Consider the following 21,768-nt stretch of genomic DNA (forward strand, 5'->3'; position numbering starts at 1 on the left):
AACCCAGTTTGACAATTCAAGCCGTACTTTCAATCCAAAACCCTAATTTCTCTGCTCTTTCATTGGACGAAAACTGTGTTCCGCAGACAAAAAGAAGATGTCAAATCACAAGGGAAAAAGTGCAGAGAGAATCTTCTGACAGAGTTTTGGACCGTTTCTGGGATGCTGCGTCACCTTGAAGAAACTTCTGAAGCTGCTCAGTTTTGACTCTTGAAAACTGAGGCTCTAAAGCGATAGTGATAACTGTTGGCTTTGACTCGGTCGTGGAGTTCCAAAGTGAAGCTACTTCGACGCCTTTGTTCATACCTCGCAGTCTTCTTCATGTCATCTTTTTTGCCATGAACACGAAGCCCACGTCACCGTCGCCGAACTTTCTGTTACTTCTTCACTTTGATTGTATGATATAAGCAGCTGTGAATCAACCTAATAGCGAAAGATTTTTCTTCGTCAAGACATATGTGGAAGATCGTTCGACTTTTAACAGAGAAATCCTATCAAAATGGTCGCTAATTCCATTGTCCAAGTTAAAATAATTGCACCAAAATTTTTAAAATGTTGTCACGAAAATGTAATTGAGTTCTAAAATTTTCAAAAAGTACAATCAAGTCCTAAAACTTATTACAAAAGTGCAATCGAGTCATAAAACTTTAAAAAAATATAATTAAACCCTAAAACTTATCAAATTTATGCAATCAAATCATAAAACTTGTTAGCATTTTTCGTCTGTCAAGTTGGACGGAGTTAATAAAGGACTTACTTACACAAACTTGATAAGTTTTATGACTTGATTGCATTTTTTAAAAGTTTTATGACTCAATTATACTTTTGTTACACATTTTAGGACTTTCAGTATACTTATCTCGTCCAAGTATTATGAACTTGTAGTCTTACATTGAAATAAGTATAATAGCTTAAGGAAAATAATTAGGCATGCATGCGTAGAGTTCAATGACAATTAAGCTTGATCGAATGAATTGAGTTTGAATATGTTCGGGTCGGGCCTATGCGAGTAGGCCTGGTTTCAACCCAAGTCCATAATTTTAAATTTTACTAGTATTTTCGATTCACGTGCTATGTTTGCAAGAAAAAGGAGGGTACCGCGACTAAAAAGTGAAATAGTTGATACGTTCAATAGTAAAACGATGCGAGATAATACTTTAACACGATCAACAAAAAATTACGAACATTCCGGGGTGGTTTCTTATTACTACAAGAACTTAATGACTTCTGGGAAGGGTGTTAGATGAGCTAGATATGTAGTTCTTCATAGCCGAAAATAATGTTTAGCCAAACCATATTTGAATTGTGCCTAATTTAAACGTCAAAGTTAGGTTTGGCCCAACCAGATCATGGCAGCTTCTGCGTAGGTTTGTACCTTCAATGAAATATCAGACTAGTATGCTTGAAGGTGACCAGATTTGCGTTGACAATCGAGCTTATCCCCCCTAAAAGGGCATTGAAGAAGCTTCTAAAGCAGGTAAATGAAATTGGTGGCCCCGTCAAGGAAATGTTGAAAACGACCCAAACCGAAAAAACAAGAGCAAAACTTGCAAACTCAAAGTGTTGCTCACTCAATTGCTTGCCTGAAACTGAAAGGGTCTCGATTGCCATTGCCACTTGCATATCTTTGGTACAGATCTATCGAACGACTGAGATTTGTTCTCCTCCTAACTCTATTGGGTTTGATGATACTTTACCTATGATATCAGATATATGTCAATTGATACTGTTGGGAAAATATTGAACGATCGACTTGGAAATAAGATGGAATCAGATTTTGAGGCGTAATAACACTCTCTTCAAGGAATAATTTCCTACAACGTTGCTAATGGTTACCAACAAAAATCCTCTAGGATACAACAAAGTTTCAACGAGAATATGAGATAGCAATTCTGATGTTTCTACAAGAACTCTCAAAAGAAAACAACTTAGAAACGATGGTTGTAGTTTTTTTTTTAGAAAGAAAAATCAACAAGAGTATATTTATGAGGCGGAAAACCGACGAACTTATATTAGTCTTTATAACAGAAGCATTCCTTTGGGAAAGGTTGCAAAGTGGACAGACACATTGAAAATTCAAATAAATAAATAATATTTTTTTAAATCTGAATTTTATAAACGCCTAATAACCATTAGCAAAATAAACAGCCGTATATATAATAAATAATAAACAAGGATTCAGGCGCCAAAGTCGCATAATTATTTGTGCACCCTCATGCGAGTATTGTAGGTTCAAGCCCACTTAATCCATTGTCTTAGATTGTAATCTTAGAATAATTCCACACTTATATATTGGCCCATACAATCCCAACTTTCCTACACGGGACAAGGCACTTTTTGTTTATTTTACAAATGAACTCCCAACATATCCATGCTCTCAAGCCAAAAAGCCCATACCAGCAAAATAGATGTTACTTTTGGCTCAATTTTAATCCAGTCCAAATACAAAACAACCAAAGAGAGTTTTGAGATGGGGCGTGCAACATTGGATTAGGTATAGCCCAGAGAAATTCTCTTAAATCAACATTTGGGTGTCGACCCCTCGAGTTATGGTCCGACTATAACCAAAAGAGGGCGATGAAGTTGATGACTACAACGAGCATCTCAAAGATCTTAGTTCCAAGTGACAAATCGAAGGTGGACGATTGATTAGGTTCCACTAAACTGTGGATTAAACGACCAAAACGAAAGCAATGGTAGAGTGTTTCGATAGGTGTATATTAGATGGAACGAAAATGCAACAAGAATAGAGCATGATGTAGACTGAGCCTGAATGCACTTACTAGAGCTAACGGCATTTTTAGGTGCTGCCTTTCGTGGAAAACGTTTGAATTGGAGAGAAGGGAGAAGTGAGTTGACGCAAGGGAAGGCATCTTGAAGGCAAATTCCAGGTGTGTTGACACTAATTGGATCTCATGTTTACGGAAAATGGGATTGGAAGTTTAAGACACTTATAATAGGTGTCGGAGGATCGATTCTCACACGCATGTAATCGCGCATGGAAGCACACCGACCTTTGCCACAAGCACATGGGGTCAAGTCGCATACAGCCCGGCTCGACACCATGCTCACACGGTCCTTGCTTGCCCCACTGATCACGTTCGCAGCCGCTTGCACATCACTCATGCCCGCATAGCACCATTGACCGTTGCTCGCAATGTCAGCGCACCCAGTCGATCACGCGCGCAACAGGTTTAGAAGGGATACTCAGTTCAAGGCACGACACTTCCTGCTCGCTTTCTGATGGGCGAGCTTGATCAGAAACAGTTCGTGAATATTAGCAGAACCAGTCTGAATTCTTTCACGTGCGGTGATATTGAACAAACTTCTCAGAAGTCTGGACACAGCCAGACCTAAACAAAGGAGGGCAGTGCAATTTCAGGGGTCAAGCTTATTGCAGAAAGCCATCAGAGTTCAGAAGCAAACAAAAGAGCTTCATGTTAAGAAAACCTACCAATGCCGCAAGGTAAACAATAGTGTCAAACAAAACAAGACAGCCGGGAAAATCAGCTGCAATCTCCAATTCAATCAGACTAAATTTATGTTACAAATCATTCATTCATCGACATCAACCGCCCTCCAACCACCCTTCCACCACCCTTCCACGCCACGAGTCAAACTTCAAAGGTCATCACACACCACGAGAATCAGTTTCCCTCAACCAAACAAGCATCACCAAAACCCTCAATTCTTGCAAGCAACACTCCCCCAAAACTTCCTCATCTGCAATTCAAGCACTTGCAAAAAAGAATTTGAAATGAGCAACAACGAAAATGAGCTCTAACTTCTTCCTCCCCTTTTTTTTCCTCCTTTCTTGTTCTAAAGCATGACAAACCAACATTGCCAATGTCAAAATTCCCCAAATAGGATTTCTTCTTCTAGCATGATAAAGAACTTTGAAATCTCCATTGAATTTAAACCAAACCCCTTACTCCTAAACACTAAGACTATGCCTATAAAAGGGAAAAAGAGACCTAAATGATTAATTATATAAAAGAAGACTAGACTACTAATACTAATCTCCACTACTTTACTCTTATATCCACACCTTTCAGCCCCCCACCCATTTTCTTCATCTTCCTCATCTCTACTATCTTCCGGTGCGAGTTCGAGTGCAGCTCGCTTGAGAAAGTCGGGCTACTCGCCGGCCTATACTCAGGCACGAGCCGGCCTGACTTGAACCTCACCCCGCAAGCGTTACATAGAGTCTTGGGTCCCCCCGGCCCTGCACGCCATTGCGGTGTCTTCTCCGACCCACAATGCAAGCACTTCCTCCCGATCTTGACGCCGCCTTGACCCAACTTCGCCTTCTTATTCGCCTTCTCTTGGTCCCGCCATAACCTTGCGGCGGCGAAAACACCGAAGCCCCCACGCCGGCGCTCCCGGGCCCGCTTGCTTCGGGCACGGACTGGCACACGGGGGCCGCCGCAACAACTCACAATGGCCGTGGCGCCGCCCCTGTTGCCGGTGCTGTTTGTGCTGGTCGTCGTACTGCTGCTGCTGCTATTTTCGAGCATGGGAATGAAGCTGTCGTCCTTAAAGATGTTCCCTGGTTGGTCGGGGATAATGTCGTCGAATGATTCCAAAGAAGGGAATGCGTCCTTGTTCGATATCCATTCCAAATCTTCCTCCCCATTTTCCTGCCACGCATAAAGATCATGAACATAATTCAATTAAGACAATTGATGGTAACTATGAGATTCCCAAGTCATATCCTGTCCATTGTTTCAAACAAATAAAACTCAATTTCACAAAGATGATGTGACAATGACTCGGTAACAATCCAAGCACACGAACATTTGATGATCATATCGTATGAACAAGCCCAATAATTTCAGCAACAAAGCCGGCTCGTTCCTTCAAGCGAGTGACAATCGGAGTTTGTTGCGCATCTATAGACCCGTGCACGGTACCTACTTCCGACACACCACATCATCCCCATAACTAATCCGTCCACCTAACCGGGCTCTACATCCCGGTCACCAAATGCAGCCCCCAAGGAATTGCTAGGTCGTTATTGACGAGGCGGTCACGACGTATCGCGGTTGTCACCAGAGCAAGATTTCTCGATACCCCCACGAACTGCTACAATCATCAATTGTGCAAAAGAAGGCATCCATATCCAAACACAATCTGGCTGCACTCATAAGTCAACAAAGTGGGGCTTAATGGGGTACTAAACTTTGGTGAAAGAGCACCCACTAATGATTCACATTGGTTTCTTTTTGCTGGCGACAAGCAAGGTGGTGTGTACACAGTGGACACATGAACAGGGAATCCGTGTTAAAGATTGGAATATATAACATCTGTCACCATGAGCGGTTCCAATTTGTCAAGAATTAAAATGACCAGCCAGCTCAATATCATGGCACTTTCACATATGATTATTTTTTTCCCCATATTCTTCAATAAAAAATTTACGACTTTCGAGCGTTTGGAACGGAAAGTAAAGCTATGGCTTGGGGTCCATTTATTAGGTGCAACCCTAAAATCATGACCAACAGCTCAGCATAACATAGCAAGAATACAAAAAAAGGGCGGAGGCCCATTATGGTCAACCTCCGCGAAATCCCGAAACTGCCCCCCCCCCCCCCGGTGGAAAAGTCGACGGCCGCGGGCCACGCGGGCCCCCCGTACAGGGGCAAAACCGTCATTTCGGGGGCGCTAATGCACGGCTCGTCTCTCCCCTCTCCCTTATTCTAAAATATCGCACGCCAATCAATCGCCGCCCGGCCGGGACTCGGCCGAGTCAACATCTTACTGAGTCAGAGCTCGACCCGGCCGAGCCGACCGAGTCGTGGGGGGCCGCCGAGGGGGACCCGCCGGAAGCCCCGCCGGAGCCGCCCGGGCCGGCCGGCGTTAAAAATCGGAACTTTAAGGGCGGGAGCCCGGGGGGGGAGGGGGGGGGGGGGGACTTACAGGGGGAGAAGGGGTGGCCGAGTCGTCGAAGCTCGCGGAGTCGGCGACGGCCTTGGAGCTGCCCTTGCCGAGGTCGTCTTCCTCGTCGACGACCTCGCCCAAGTCGGGGAAGTCAAAGATGTCCTCCATGAAACCCAGGGACTCCATAACGCTTTACGTCGAAACGGGTCGCTCTGTAGAGAGAGAAAGAGGAGAGAGAGAGAAGAGAGAGAGTTCCTCTGTGCAGTAGAGAGAGAAAGGGCGAAGAGAGAGGAGGAGGCTGCTGCTGCTGCTCGCTTTCTCTCTCTTCGGGGGGTATTATTATCGGAAGACGATGGTCTCCGCGAAAAGCTCTGGTTTTTTTTCTTTTCCTTTTTTCGCCCCCCCACTCGTTTTTTTTTTTTGTTTTTTTTTGTGGGGTTTCCCTCTTTTTATAACGTAAAGCCGCCGGGGGGAGGGGGCAATTATAGCATGTGACGTCGGACCGTTTCATCTCCTGTGCACCCGAATCACCACGGTATCCCCCCTGCGGATTAAGCAAAATAAGAAAGAAATCGCGTGCCCCCTCTATGAGGATTGTCTTTGATTTGGTGACCCGAAAAAGGTCAATTCCTAATCCCGATAAGTGCCCTGTAATAGAGAGGTAAGAATCCGAGTCCCGATCTGATACGATCGGCAGCGATTGTAAACCTGCCATGTCGGGGACCGACACGGGCTGCGCATCACAGTAACAATCGATCCGCACCACCGCCCGCTATTTACATATACAGCGTATCAGAAGGAAGGGCGCCGGTCCGAATGGAGAGAACGGTTTAAATTCGGACGAAACATCGTTTCAACCGCGCCGATTTAGTCTGAAACCTCTAAACTATTTGCCAATTCATTACTGAACATTTATTTGTGTCAATTTAATCATGAGCCTTTTGAAAATTTATCAATTTAGTCATAAATTTTATTATTTAGATACTTGGCGGGAAGGATTAAAATAGCAAATCGTCAAAAGGTTTGGGACTAAATTGACAGATCATCAAAATGTTCGGGACTAAATTGGTACTGTAATTGCCAGATACTGTAATTGCCAGATAAGAATTCGAGTCCCGATCCGATGCAATCGAGAGCGATTGCAAACCTACCACGTTACAGACCGACACGGACCACGCATTATAATAACAACCGATCAGCACCGCCCGCTTTGCATACACAGCATACCAGAAGAAAGAGTGTTGGTCCGAACCGAGAGAACGGCTTAAATTAGGACGAAACATCGCAAATTCGGAGCTAATTCTCGATTTTTTTTTTCATTTATCTAACCGATGAAAATGATAGTAAGGTTGGAGGATGTGCGTGTGGTGGTGGGAAAATTGGAAAAAGAGAGAGAACACCATGATGATCGGGTTCCCACGAGACGGTAAATCGTATGATGATTCATCGTGGGGTCGGGGAGGGAGGGAGGGCGGGGCGGGAACGGGCAAATTTTTACTGTGGACACGATTCCCACGTTCGGATTTACCTCGGACTCGGACCGGCGAATCGGGCGCGGGGGGATTTTTTTTCTTTTTTTTTTTTTTACCGTGCATCGACGGGTGGCACGATCGTAATTAAGCGGAGAACGCGAGGGCAGGGGCGGGAGAGCGGGCGACGTTTCCGGGACCAGCGGCCCTGTTTGAGGCGGGCCGATCACGGAACGTCCGAACGACCCGAGGACGAAGCGCATTGAGGCGGCGATCTCAACGATGCTCGTTCGGGGACGCGCAAGGAGGACACGTGGTGGAGCCAATGAGGTGCCGCCACGTGGACGGGGGGGTCGTTGAAACTTCTTTGTTTTTGTTTTTTTTTTTTGGGGGAACGGGTCGAGCTTTGACCCCACGCTCGGAACTCCGCACGTGGCGCCGATGACGCGTGCTTTTATTGGGAGGCCTCCAAAGTTGAATCACTCCTAAATTCCTACTTCTAATTAGAAAAAACCCCCATGACCAAAAAAAAAAAAAAAAAGAAAAAACCCCGCCCCAAAAACAAATTAGAAAAGAAAAGAGATTTTATTTACCCATCCAGGGATAACGACACAATAATCCTCAAACTTTGGTCTAATTTGCAATGTGGCTGATGAACTTTTAATATGTTCAATGTAATCCTTAAACATTAACTCAAGATGCAATGTGATCGCTGAACTTTTTGTACATATTCAATTTAGTCCCTGAACTATATGAAAACGTTTAATATTGTCATTCCCTTAATTAAAGTTCAAGGACCACATTACACATTATATTAAAGTTCATGAACTATTTGTGTTAGTTTCCCATCCATCTAAGAATAGAATTTGAAAAACAAATCGACGAAACGGCTTAAAGTTGTTCCGGACCTAAAGTCTCCCAATTAGGGTAACTTTATTGGTTGCATCGATCATTCTGCAAATAAAACTTTTCTTAAGATATAAATATGAACAAAAAGGTTTATACGCGCGTGTTATTCATAAGAAAAAAAAAATGAAAATATAGTTTTTTTTGGCTAAAAAAATGTAGTTATTGCCACGAATCAAGATACCCAATTTGCTTATTTTTGTGTAATTGAAAATTAAAACTTTTTTTTATCGCATAGCATTGATAAATATCTTTAGAGCATTCTTTTTTTTTATCAACGTTGTCCACGTTTTATGTAGAGCGAGGTCTATTGTGTCGGTCGCATCAGAAAATATGAGGCATTGTAACTTCTAAGGTGTGAAATCCAATAGGTTTTGACAAAAAAAAATATAGGGTTAATACCACGAAACCTCAAACTGGTACATTTGTGACAAATTTACTCTTCGTTAATTTTCGTTAAATTTTACCGTTAAATTATTGGCTCGACGGGCGTACTTGTTTGGGCTTTTATCATTCGTTTGTCACAAGTGCACTTAGTTTGTGGTTTTTCCTGGTATTAATGGAAATTAACGGGAGGTAAATTTGTCATCAGTGTACCTGTTTGGGGTTTCTGGTGATCAGAAAATTAATCTGGGGTAAATTTATTTCAAATGTACCAGTTTAAGGTTTTTCGTGGTAACAACCCAAAAACAAATCCAATAAATTTTCGGGCTTCGTAATCTCAAATGACACGTGGCTTTTTTCTTTTTAGTAGGAAATAATAGAGGCAATAAAAAAAAAGAAGAAAGTGAAAAATATTTGAGGGGGCTTGATAATATATATATATATAATTGAGTGATTAGATATGGTGGGGCCCACCGGTGGCAATTGGGTAGGGGAGAGTTGCATGTGGGGAGGGTCCCACTCGCACGTTACGCGCATGTGGTCGGGATGCCCATGTCTGGCCGGCCTGCGCGGGGTCGAATCCCATTCCCCCTAACCCCTTTGACCTACTCTCAACTGAGGGCGTGCGTCTCACGTGCCGTCCATCGAGTGGGACCCACCTCCTCCTCCTCCTCCCTCCTCCTTCTTTTTGATTTTTCAATTCCTCGAACCTACGTTATTTACGAGACTTGTTGGTCATTTTGATTTTCTACGCAATCTGGTCCCTCCGAGTTAGGTGCAATCGGAAGTTTTCGTCGATATCAACCTTGGGCCCCCGTTCGTTTCTTATGGCTTACGAAGATGAATGAACGAAAAAATATTTAAATAAAAAACTCCGTTTGTTTCACGGAAAGGTCGAGATTTGGAATATATCTCCAAAAAATGATCGCCTTTGTCGCTTATAATATAAAAATGAATGAATGAAAAATATTTTTATCGCCTGCGAAAATAGTTAGACATAAATTATTGTTGATAATGAAAATATTTTCCCTTCACTTGTTGATAATGAAAATATTTTCCGTTGACTAATTATTTCAAGTGATATGAGCAATCATTTTTAGGAAAACGTTTTCCAAACCATTCATTTTTAGCGAAACAAATGGAGAATGCGCCCATCCTAGGAGTGATTTTTAGTAAATTAAACAAGACCAAAGAATTTAATCTATGATTGGAAAAGAAAAGAGAAGTAAAAGAAAATGAGAACCAAACCGGGGGGAAGAGAGACTAGGGCGAAGGGGGTTGAGGGGGCGAGTGCGGCTGACGGTGATAGCCAAGACGATCGGGGGTTCCATTGCCTTCGATTGACTTGATTGCGATTTTTGAAAGTTTGAAGATTTAATTGTACTTTTACGATAAGTTCTAAGACTTCCAAGAGCACTTATCCCATTTTCAATCTAAAACTACTCAATCAACGATAATAAAAAGAGAACTATGTAATTTTTTCTTTTATTTCTTTCGATACTTCAACAATTTATTTTGGTTTTCTATTTTATTAATAAAACGTTGTCATGTTTAAGGAGCATGAAGGTCTTTGGAGACATGGACTTGCTTTCGTTGAGTGGTTGTGTGAGCTTTTATCTAAAGCTGTAGATATCTTTGAGCAGGGAGACTGTACAAGTCATGGTTGAGTAAGACTCCGATTTCTAAGTCTATTGAAATGGAATGGGTTTAGGCATCTCTAATCCTAAACTTCTTAGGTGTTGGAATAGACTCTAAAAACTCGTGTTTATAAAAAAATTAATAAAAAAGGAAAATTAAAATATTATAAAAAATTATCAACATCAGCGTTAGTCATGCCACGTAGGATGGAAGAAGTTCATATCAGCGATTTCCGGCCAAAATTGGTTGGGGAAAATTGTCAAAAAAGTCATAAACCTATTACACTTTTACAATCCACCCATCGGTGGCCGCGTTGGTTTGCGCCCAGTTCCTTTCACGAGAAGTCCTGGGTTCAAACTCGCCCATCGGTGATTTAAGTGGGGGGTCGTGGCGGTGGGATGCTGCGCTAGCCCCCCTCAAGGACTAGTCGGGCATCACCGCTGGTTTGAGCCCTAGCTCGCCGGCCGCGCGAACACCTCGGTTATCAAAAAAAAAAAAAACCTATTGCACTTTTACCAATTTAGTCCTAAACCTTTCAATTTTGCCAATTCAATCCTAGACCTTTTCACTTCTTGCCAATTCAGTCTATCCGCCCAATTTTGACCGGGCGGTGCTGACATGGCCGCTGGCCATCTGGCCAACGCTGACGTGGCAATTTTAAAATATTTTTTTGAATTTTTTTTTCTTTTTTTTCTTCTACACTTCTTCCTCTCTGGCCGGTCCGACAACCGGCCAGAGGCGTGGCCTCTCCGGCCTCTGGCAAAACTCGCCCACCGCTGCCTGGGCGAGATCAAGGCCGATCTCGCCATCGCTAGGCGAGGTGGAACCCTACGACGACGTTGACCGGCCTCGCCTTGGTTGGGCAAGGCCGACCTCGATCTCGCCTATGTAGCGGCGGGCAAGCTCATCCTCGCCCGTGGCCGGCGAGGGCGAGCTTCACCAGAGGTCGGCCTTGCCGGACTGACCAGAGAGGAAGAAGTGCAGAAGAAAAAAAAGAAAAAAAATTTAAAAATTGCCACATCAGCGTTAGCTGGATGGACTGAATTGGCAAGAAGTAAAAAGGTTTAGGACTAAATTGGCAAACTTTAAAGGTTTATGACTGAATTGGAAAAAGTGCAATAGGTTTATGACTTTTTTAACAGTTTTCTCAAATTGGTTGAATGGACTCAATTAGCAAAATGTGAAAATTTTAAGATTTAATTGCCACAATTGAAAAGTATATGATTGAATTGGCAAAAGTAAAATAGGTTTAAGGCTTTTTTTGGTAATTTTCCCTTTGTATCAATGTACTACTATTTTTTTTGTACATTATTGCCTATGTCCTCGACCCATTAAATGGGTGGATAGGATCGGGTTTGAGTCGATGAAAAATGCTCCGATCCCAATTAACCAATTTAACCTACATTTAACATATTTTTTAATGAATTACATTGTTAGCAACAGGACCCGACCTAACCCGGACTCAACACATATCCGAACGGACCAAAGCTCCAATTCTTATTAATTTTTCTCCTTAAATCGATGCCTCTAAAGAATGGGCGATTTTATGGACCGGCTCACGGAGTCGGTGAGGGAGCTCGGGTCGGGTCGTGGGCTAAGACTTCCCATGGCACATGAGAAATGTGAAAACGTGGATTGGGTTCGGGGGTCGGATTATGGATGGGGTTGGGTTCATATTATAAACCTTCATATTAATTCTCCCGGTGATAGAAATTTGATCGAATTTAGGCTCTGTTCGTGCCCCTGAAAATATTTTTCCGGAAAATATTTTCCGGGATTTCCGGTGTTCGGGGGGCGGAAAACGTTTTCTGTGGGAAAACATTTTCCTTCCCCTCTCACAAAATAGCCTAAGTCTGTGGAAAATGACTTCCGCTTCTCAAAAGCGGAATTCATTTTCCGGAGCTGCTTCTTCTTCTTCTTCACTATTTTTTTTGTCTTTTTTTCCGTTCTTCTCTTTCCTCAGCGCTGTGGACGGCGACCGGCCAGTGGCGAGGCCCGAGCTCGCCGGCCTCAGGCGACCTCGGCCTCACCGCCGTCTGGAGACATCGGGCGAGTCTCGAGCCTCGCCCGAGGTCGGCAAGCTCCAACCTCGCCAGATCCGGCGACCTGGGCGAGGCTCGAGGTTCTACTGATGCTTTGATTCTTTTGTTTTTTGGTGTTGCTGTTCGTGGGGGAGAGAGAGAGAGAGAGAGAGAGAGAGAGAGAGAGAGAGAGAGAGAGAGAGAGAGAGAGAGAGAGAGAGAGAGAGAGAGAGAGAGGGGAATCGTGGGTTCTTCTTCTTCTTCGTATTCTGGTGTTGCTGTTCGTGGGTTCTTCTTCTTCATGTTCGTGGGCGAGGCTCCTCGGGCTGCTTGATCGCCAGCGGCGACTTGGGCCTCGCTAGATCCGGCAACCTCGAGCCTTGCCCGAGGTCACCAGACATCGGCGAGGCTCCGACGACCTCGGGCGAGGCTCGAGCCTCGCCCAGGTCGCCGGATCTGGCGAGGTCGGACTCGCCGGTCTCGCCGGATCAAGCGAGGCGGAGCGTCGCCACAGGCCGGCGAGGCTCGACCTCGTCGGGAATTGGCGAGCTCGAGCATCGCCGGCCTGGGCGATGCTCGAGCTTCGCCCCCGGCTGGTCGCTGGCGCCGGCCGTTAGCCGCCATCAAGTCACGGGCCGCAATGCCGCATGCGTGCACCACCGAGAAGAAGCAAAAGAAAAAGAAAAAAAAAGAAAAAATTAAAAATATTAAAAGTATTGCAAGAACGAAAATCATTTCTATACTGAACAACGGAAAATATCTTTCGAGACTTTTTTAGATTTTAGCCGAACATCGGAAAATGAAGTCATTTTCCCTGAACATCGGAAAATGAAGTCATTTTCCAGGAAAATGACTTCCCGGAAAACATTTTCCAAAAATGCCACATTTTTCGCCAAATGAATGGAACCTAGTAGAAAAAAATTTGATCTAATTTAGCAGAAAAGACCATGCCTAGAAAGTTATATATGACATAAATTTTTACTTTCCTAAGTACTGAAAGATATGAAAATACTCAGACCCATCAAGAAACGTAACATTAAGAAAGAAAATAAGGAAATGTACCAAATGCCAACAAAAAAATTGATCGTAAAACAATATCAAAAGAAAATCTTTAAAACGGCAAATCAAAACAAAACAAAATAATTGGAGAAGGGGAAGAAATTTCATCGGTATAGATGCTCTTGACAAATGTAGACAGCTCTAGAAATCACTTACCAGCCGTCGCCATTGCTGCATTGTCGCTGCCAAACCACAAGGAAGCTCGATGCTCAAGAGCGAGCACGAAATTGATGTGAGTTCTAATAAATTCCCGACATTAAAAAGACCCTTTTTTTTTAATCTCATCGTTCGCTCAAGGGGCTATTTGATAACTTGTCAAATAGTACCCGATTCTATTCTTTTGTTCCCCAGAACAAAAAAAGAATAGAAATCCGTTTGGTAAATTTTTTGTTCCCGGACACATATTTGTTCCCAGAATCAATTTTAGAATAAAATCAAGAATAAAAAAAAAGGTAATTTTTTATTTTGGGAACAAAAATCAGAAATGGAAAAGAATTTTTTTTTTCTTCTTCTTAGTTGGCCTTCTTCATTTTTCCTGGCCTGTGGCCAGTTGCCGGTCGCCGGCTAGGGCCGGCCAGGGCGAGGGCAACCCTCGGCGGCCCTCCCCAAGCCGTGAGCCACCCTCGCCAGCCCTGGCCTGTGGCCAGTTGCCGGCGCCGACGACCTGACCATGGGCCAAGGAAGGGGAGGAAGAAAAAAAGAAAAGAAAAAAAAAGAAATATTTAAATATTTAAAATATTATTAATAAAAAGAAATTTTGGACAGTTACCAAACGCTTTCAAATGCTTATAAATTATTTCCGAGAATAGAATACAAAAAATCATTTCTGAACAGAAATTATTTTCGGGAACAGAATGGTTACCAAACGGACCCTAAATAGCAAAAAGGAATTTCCAAAGATCAATATAAAAAGCATAAAAGTCAAAAAGCTAATTTCCTAAAAAATGAAAAAGAAAAGAAGAAATTTTTGAAACACAAGAAGACAATATTTCTGCTTGGCTGCAAGTCTAACCAACAGCAATCCTGTTGTGAGATTGCATAGTATCGTCTTCTTCCCCAGTCAGCATTGGTACGCCAACTTCTCTGTCATGCATAGTGTTACTCTGTCACGTCAAAGACCACCGTCGCCGCCCCGCCACCCTCGATAGGCTGTGTTGCCTTTTTCCACTGGAGTTCAAGGACATCCAGAAAAAACCGAGATCAATGCTGTCGCCAAAGTAGGTGGGAGGTCCTCAACCTCACATTCGAAGCCGGTGGAGGTCCTCGCCAAAGTAGGTCAAGGACCTCCAAGCCGAGGTCGTGGTTGATGGCGACGGTACACGAATGAGGGGGGGGGGGGGGGATGGCGAGTTGCGTCCCTTGCCCGAAGCTTCGCAGGCCGTGTTAGAGTTGGATTTCACATAATAGTAGTTTGGGGACAACGGCGATCCTCGAGGGGCGAGCAACGGGGGCGAGTTGCGTCCCTTGCCCAAAGTTTCGCAGGCCGTGTTAGAGTTGGATTTCACATAATAGTAGTTTGAGCCTGAGCTAATAATCTAAATGGAACGAATATGAGTCCGGTACAAACTCGCACAAACTCCTATGGAGTCGGGCTCTGATGTTTTAAACTCATCTTGACCCGTTCTTATAATTTAAAGTGACCCATATTCAACCCGACTCACTAAAACCGAGTTGGAAATTGGGTTTCCGACCCATATTGCCACCTCTACTATATCCCTACAAAGATTTCCAATAATAAAGGAGAAGATTTTAGGATTGCCATCACAATCTGCTGAATATAAAGTTAGATAAAACAGTGGCATGTAGATCTTTTCTTCCTTCTTAAAGCATTTAAAAGCAAAGTCCTAAAAGAAAAACAGAGATTTACAGATCTACAGGCCAGTTGATTTACATCCGAAGATTATACTCCATGGTTATCGTGTCATTCCAAATCTATATCCCACAGGTTTCATAAACGTAATTTCTCCTTCCAAAAGATTGCCATTATAATTTCTTCCAGGATTTAGTGTAAGATCTGATTCCATATGCATTTAACCCAATAACTACGACATCCTCCCCTCCGAGCAAGTCTTACATTTTAAGGGTCTATCCGCTACTGCTAGAACCATTGGGTGATACAATTCATGCACTCGAAAACGTCAATATATGACAACAATGTCATTGACATCTGATCAGATAGAAAAATCCTATCTTTCTAAATCCAGCAAATGAAAGACCAGCGATAAGCCTCAAGAGAAACTCACTGCACAACAAGTGGAAAAGAGAGCCCATTCTTGCAAGCAACCAATCTTCATCCAAATGCTTCATGTTAACTTTACAAGGATGTTCCAAATTTAAATCTCTCATAGCAAAGCACCCAAGTATGAAAATGGCAAACCGTAGCTCACCATGTTCCTCATTCCTTGGATCAGAACATCTGCACAGCAATCCACCTCCAACGGGCTGAACTGGTCAGCACTGGCAGCGGAACAAGTGGAATTTCACATCACAAGAATAAAAACCAATCCTTTTCCCACTAAATGAGGTTGGCCACAACCATCCTTTCATGTAGTAATGCCTTGTTAATTGATGTCACCAATCTTGGCCAAACCCCGATGGCCATGACTGCTAGCTAAAAAGAATCAGCAGATTGAGGAATCTCGGTCACGAAAATTTGGCCCCCAAGGTTCTTCCGACAACTTCTACAAGTGGGACTGTGTCAATCGAGCACCACACACTGCTGAGACAGAACAGTACCGTTGGACAAGAAGTTGACTAAAAACTTCTCCAGTCTTCTTGCTCCAGGTCCGGGCCTCAATACATCAGCATCTCCCCAAATTGAGCAGGTGTCGTTTCTAGATTCACCCAAGCACCACCCGCCAGGTGCCACTTTGTCGGGATAGCGCCCCAAAATCTCTCGGTCAATCCGGTCAAGAACCGATTCATCCATTGGGAATGAGGAGGCAAAGGCCGCTCCACTCTTTATCATATTGTCAAAGTCATTCGAATCTAGTTCAGGATATTCCCCCTTCATGGATTTGTTAGAAGTGTATTGTAAGTTAGTATTTACAACGGTACGATTGAATTGATGAGAATTGCATAGTATGGTGGGGAAGTAGTTTGAAAGGGACGAAGGCGTGTTTGACAAATACATGAGGAGAGTCCTGGGGAGGTTATCAGTTCCTAGGATGCAGTGCTCGATGAAGTTACGGCTTAAAATTCCAAAGGTTGAACCTGTGAAAGAGAAAAATACACTGTCAGTTTAACTACGCAGTGATAGTTGCAAAAGTAAGTACCAAAAAATTTTGACAATTTTAACCACCTAGCAGCCCAAAACAAAAGAGCAGCAAGATGATCACAGAACTCATAAACTACTTTAACTGAAGAAGAAGCCGATTTTAACGCACCAATAAATAAACAAATAGAGACAACCTAATATAAAGCAAATGAAGCTTTGAAATTTCACCGGCGTACTGTAAATAGTTGTTATGAGCTATATGGGCATTCATATTTTTTGTCCAGGTAAAATGAGGAAGTATTCAGTCTCATCGCCTGTAATTATCCATTTTTGCACAAGAGCTGAATTTGCTAGTGAACAGCAGAAATGGTACCCAGTATAAATAAGAAGACAGGCACATATTTAAGTTCATGCAAATGTGAATTTAAAAATACAAATTAAGTAGGGGAGAGAGATAACTTATTATTAGTCTTACTTGGAACTGAAGTTCCAAAATGCATACATCGAAAGGAGATAGTTGCCAGGTACACAAAGAAGATAATTTTACAGTAAGTGGCGAGATGCATAAGCATTCAATTAGGCAATCTGATTACATGAGACTGCTAGACCATGAATTTGCTGCAACTGAATCGGTTAATAACAGGCAACTTCATGGTCTGTAACAAGTAACACAAACAAACAAGTACAACAGCTATAGAGTATGGACAACAAATGTAAGTCGGGCAAATTACTCCTATCGGTCCCCATACTTCGGTAGTTTCATGTAATTAGTCACTATAGTTTTAATTTGTTCAATCAAGTCGCTAAACTTTCAGTTCACTTTATGAGTTCGCCCAACGTTAGTCCAACTTTCTTCAGAGGTCAATTGACTTTAGATCACATGATCAATCTCATCATTTATCCGGTGGTTCGTTGACAGGAATGTCAACTATTTAATGGCTTAACTGAAATTATTAGAAGTGTAGTGCCCTACGTGAAAGAAATAGCAAAGTTGGATGACTATGACCGAAAGTGCAAATTGGAGATAGTTATCCAGTTTACGATTTGTCTATTCTTATAACTTTTGGCATACAAGATGTCGATGTGACCATATTTTTGAAGCCTAAGTAGAGGAAAATCAAGGTCAGTTCCTTTGGTGGGTGAACTTGTAGAATCCGCCAGTCCACAGGTCGATGACGCCATCGTCTATTGTTTAGAATATATATTAGTGACATAACTTATCCCAGCCAATACGGTGGAGATGCGCAAAACTATGAGGGAGGAGCTCACTCCCTAGGACTCAATGCAACAAACATTTAGTTACAAACAATTTAACAAAATGGCCAGTTGGACTTACAATAATAGGGGGTGGGACCCACCCTGAGATTGACCTGGTGATAAGGGCAATCCCATGCTTTTAACTAAGAAACCGATGGCTACCTATTCTGGGGAACTCAAATTCAAGTGAATGGCTATGGCGATGGATTCTTAATAGCCGGCTAATAATGGTCACGCCCTTGAATTATAAAAAAAAAGGAAGGTGTGGGTTCAAAGCCAAGCCTCCACAAGCCACTCAGACTTCTTAAAAAACCAAGAGCCATCCAAGCAGATTGGATGACCGGTTTACCTGTTTAACCACAACCGAACCCTCATTCATTCCAAGTTTTGACCACGATGGGCCAATAAACAAGCTCGTTCCTGGTTCAACAGGTTGAACTGGCTGTTTTAATCTAGTTTTAAGAAGACTAATGTGACATCTCCACATAATTATGGTCGGACTGGCAAGGCTAAGCATAATCTCATCAGATGATGTACGCAGAAAGATAAAAGTTGAATGGGTTCTAAAGCACATACTCCAAAAGGACCTTAAGTGAAAGATAAAAGCTATTCACTCTATTGGACATCTTAGTAACATACAGTTAACACACATTAAGGACAATAAACCATGAAGTGGCAAGGTTATTTCATTAAGGTACAATATGTATGTATTAATGTATCAGCTTCCCTATTGTCTCTCTTGAATAATGTGCTAGCTCATGGTGGATGAAATACCTATTCTATGTTGAATTCAAAAGAAAAATTCCCGTGCAAAGGAAAATAAGATTTTATGTTTAGTGAAAAACAAAATTGTTGAGAACAAATTAGGATGCTTCATGTTAGCAACTTATAATCAAAGCAGGTAGTTTTCTAGTTGTCAAAAGGGAACTTCATAATCAGATGAGCAATTTAGATGAGTCTGATGCAAACTAATTCTAATGATTGATATGCTGGCGCTGTCACCGCTAAACTCTCAAGGTTTGAAGAAAGAGGAATGTTTGAGAAGGGTCAAAAAGCATAGGAAATCACTCATGCTATGAAATGCTGTGCAACTTCTGTTTCTCTTTTCTTTGATTCAGACTAAGACTATTATTACTTGTTCTGAATCCCACCTCTCATTGAGAAGAACATCATTTGCCATCTGTAGAAAAGACAATGTCGAACCACATGAAACTCTCGAAAAAACTCCAACCTAGCCACAGAAGCATGCAGAATGAAAAGGGCACAAAAAATAGCACAGCTATCCGGTCGGATTCTTTGAATTTCATACTAGAAAAAAAGACATAGCAACATAACAAAGAGGCATAGAAAACAAATAGCTCTGTCTACCCAGTTAATGTCTGAATGCTGCAACAAACGGATAAAGCATTTCATAAAACAAATCACTGAACAAATGGCTGACTCCCTGCATTCATTTAAAGAATTTATATTCTACAAAAGCTAACATCTTTCTATTTATTCAAATTAAGCGAACAATAACTTCATGAGTAAGTCCATTAAGTAAGCATCCTTACAACAGAATAAAAGCCAAGTGAGTTTGACACCAAGCGTTATCCTGACAGTCAAAGGTTTGAAAGGACTCGTCAAACATGCTGCATAACTCTCTCATACTTAGCTGAAGGGACGCCTAAACCTAGCTTCTCATTTAAGGAGCTCCAATTCATTTAAACCAAATATAGGCCATCCCACTCCATGGAAGCCATGACTTCCTATTCCACTATACATGCACTCAATTGCACATATCAACACTTTCAAAGTAGAAAAACCAATCCCGGTAGTTAAAGGAACCACCTTGAGTGATATCTTCCTTCTAAAACGTTTTGTCATTTTGAACAACGGTCCAATTGATATGTCCCAATTCTATGATGAAGATAGCTATTGACACCAGCAATAGGAGGGCAAGCAATCAATCACTCACTATACTACAAAGACGGTCCCATAATTTGAAAATGGGTAAGCATCATCAGAACTTGGATTTCTGGTATAATCTCCAAGAATTTATGCAAAAAATAGTCATTTCCACAAGTCTGAAGTCGATCCAGGTTTTCACAACAAAAAAGAATATTCCTACTTGACGGATTATGGCGTGCTTTTTATGTGCAATGGAAGTATGTACCTGAGAAGAGCTGGTATGCATTAGGCAAACCGCGCTTCTGACTGGCGTAGAACATTTCAGTCTTCTCCAAGAGATAAAGACCCGGATCGACAATGATCGGTCTCAACTTCCTAGACCTGAAAACAAAAAACCAGAAAACTTCTAATCACTGGCGAGCTCGAAAGGCTACACATTTTCACCCAAAAGACAGAAATTCAAGCAATAACCAATGGAAGAAAGTGTCCAGAGAGTGAGCTATATCATACTCTCTCCATCCAATGTAACTGGTGTGGTTCACAAAATTCAGATCCTTGGGTAAGTAGGACAGTATGTGAAGCAGATCTGCAACTCCAACAGCAAATGTTCAATACCCAATCAACAAGTACTAAAATTCAAAACCCAACAAAATCAAAACCCGGCTAACAGCTGTACCATCTTGAGTAACGAGCGGGTAATCAAGAGCGTTGAGATTGACGAACCAATCCCAGCGTGGGGCGAGCCGGAGCAGTATCGAGGCCCCGTGGAGAGTGGCGGAGATCGGGGACGACCCCTTCGGGTAGGCGAAGTCGGCCCGGCCGAGGACGTCCACGTTCTGGGCGGCGCGGAAGATGGGGCTGGACTGGACGGCGAGGGCGAGGGCGTCGCGGTCGGCCTGGGGGGCGAACCGGTCGAGGTGGAGGAGGTAGTGGTTCCTGGGGTGGTAGACGGCGCGGAGCAGGCGGAGGATCCGGGCCGAGTGGCCGGCGGATCCGGAGACGAAGTAGGCGACGGAGGGCGGCGGGGGGGCGTCGGCGTCGGCGCCGTCGTCGGAGGCGGAGGAGGAGGAGGGGTCGGTGGGGAAGACGGTGCGGTGGGACTGGGCGTTGGGGAAGAGGAACGGGTCGGGCCGGGGAGGGCGGGAGGAAGGCTGGGAGGGCTCGGAGGAGGAGGAGGAGGAGGAGGAGAGGGAGAGGATGAAGAGGAGGGAGAAGAAGGAGGCGGCGAGGATGATGAAGAGGGTGGTCCGGGTATGGTGGTCTTTGGCGGTTGCGGCGGCGGCGGTTGCTGCGGCGGTTGCGGTGGGCGACGGCGGCGGCGGGTTTTGCATGGTTGGAAAAAAAGATTCGATCTTTCGGTTGGGCTTGACAATGGGTTTGCGCCCTTACAGTAGGAGAAGAAATCTTCTTACAAGAACGGAGCTTTGCGTCACTCTTGTCTCAACACAGAGGAAGAGAGAGAGAGAGAGAGAGAGAGACTTGTCTGTACAGTGTGACAATGGCGGATCAAGAACTGGTCGGGCGTTCTTGTTTCGATGATCTGGAAGAGCCTTTTATTTTTATTTGCTTTCTTTTATTTGGGATATCATATACTTGTTAGACTGTTAGGTGGCTTAATACTGAAAAAAGATAGCTGCTTTTCAATACATTAGTTCACATTAGTTCTCACCAAGTACTAATGTATTGGTGGGTGCTGACCAAAAAAAAAAAAGTACTAATGTATTGGTGATTACTAACTAAAAAATAACGTTTTTCCATAAGTATGCCCAACAAGTGTTCCAAAAAAAAAAAATGAATGACTCTAAGTTTATTAAATTAATGTATAGATTTGGTGTTTTTTTTTTTTTTTTCGCGTCCGCCAAATTAATTATTCTAAGTTGATGTGAAATGGGCTAGGACAATTTCAAGCGGGTATTACGTGAACGCAGTAATCTGGATACTTATTTACAAAAGTGTCTTACTTTTGCTAACGAGTGCGCGGACCTAATATGGGATATTTCGACTTCCGAGGTGCCGATGAAATATATTGCGATGTTTGTAAGTCAGT

At 43.0% G+C, this 21,768-nt stretch overlaps 2 protein-coding genes across 2 annotated transcripts; both read right to left on the bottom strand.

Annotated features, from left to right (window-relative positions):
• Positions 1 to 3,479: 3,479 nt before the first annotated feature.
• On the bottom strand, positions 3,480 to 6,129 carry LOC115688392 (GATA transcription factor 1). The gene is made up of 2 exons (XM_056316625.1): positions 5,920 to 6,129; positions 3,480 to 4,640 (listed from the first exon to the last, which is right to left on the bottom strand). Exons 1-2 carry the CDS (start codon positions 6,064 to 6,066, stop codon positions 4,026 to 4,028), a joined length of 762 nt encoding a protein of 253 aa, XP_056172600.1. The 5' UTR covers positions 6,067 to 6,129; the 3' UTR covers positions 3,480 to 4,025.
• Positions 6,130 to 15,611: 9,482 nt separating this feature from the next.
• On the bottom strand, positions 15,612 to 21,213 carry LOC115688398 (beta-glucuronosyltransferase GlcAT14B). The gene is made up of 4 exons (XM_030614206.2): positions 20,398 to 21,213; positions 20,232 to 20,307; positions 19,987 to 20,102; positions 15,612 to 16,570 (listed from the first exon to the last, which is right to left on the bottom strand). Exons 1-4 carry the CDS (start codon positions 21,050 to 21,052, stop codon positions 16,056 to 16,058), a joined length of 1,362 nt encoding a protein of 453 aa, XP_030470066.1. The 5' UTR covers positions 21,053 to 21,213; the 3' UTR covers positions 15,612 to 16,055.
• Positions 21,214 to 21,768: the final 555 nt, after the last annotated feature.

Source organism: Syzygium oleosum, unplaced genomic scaffold (assembly GCF_021117445.2).
Source record: "Syzygium oleosum isolate NSW1041296 unplaced genomic scaffold, Sole_v2.1 Sole_v2.01, whole genome shotgun sequence".
Classification (NCBI taxonomy): Eukaryota; Viridiplantae; Streptophyta; class Magnoliopsida; order Myrtales; family Myrtaceae; genus Syzygium; species Syzygium oleosum.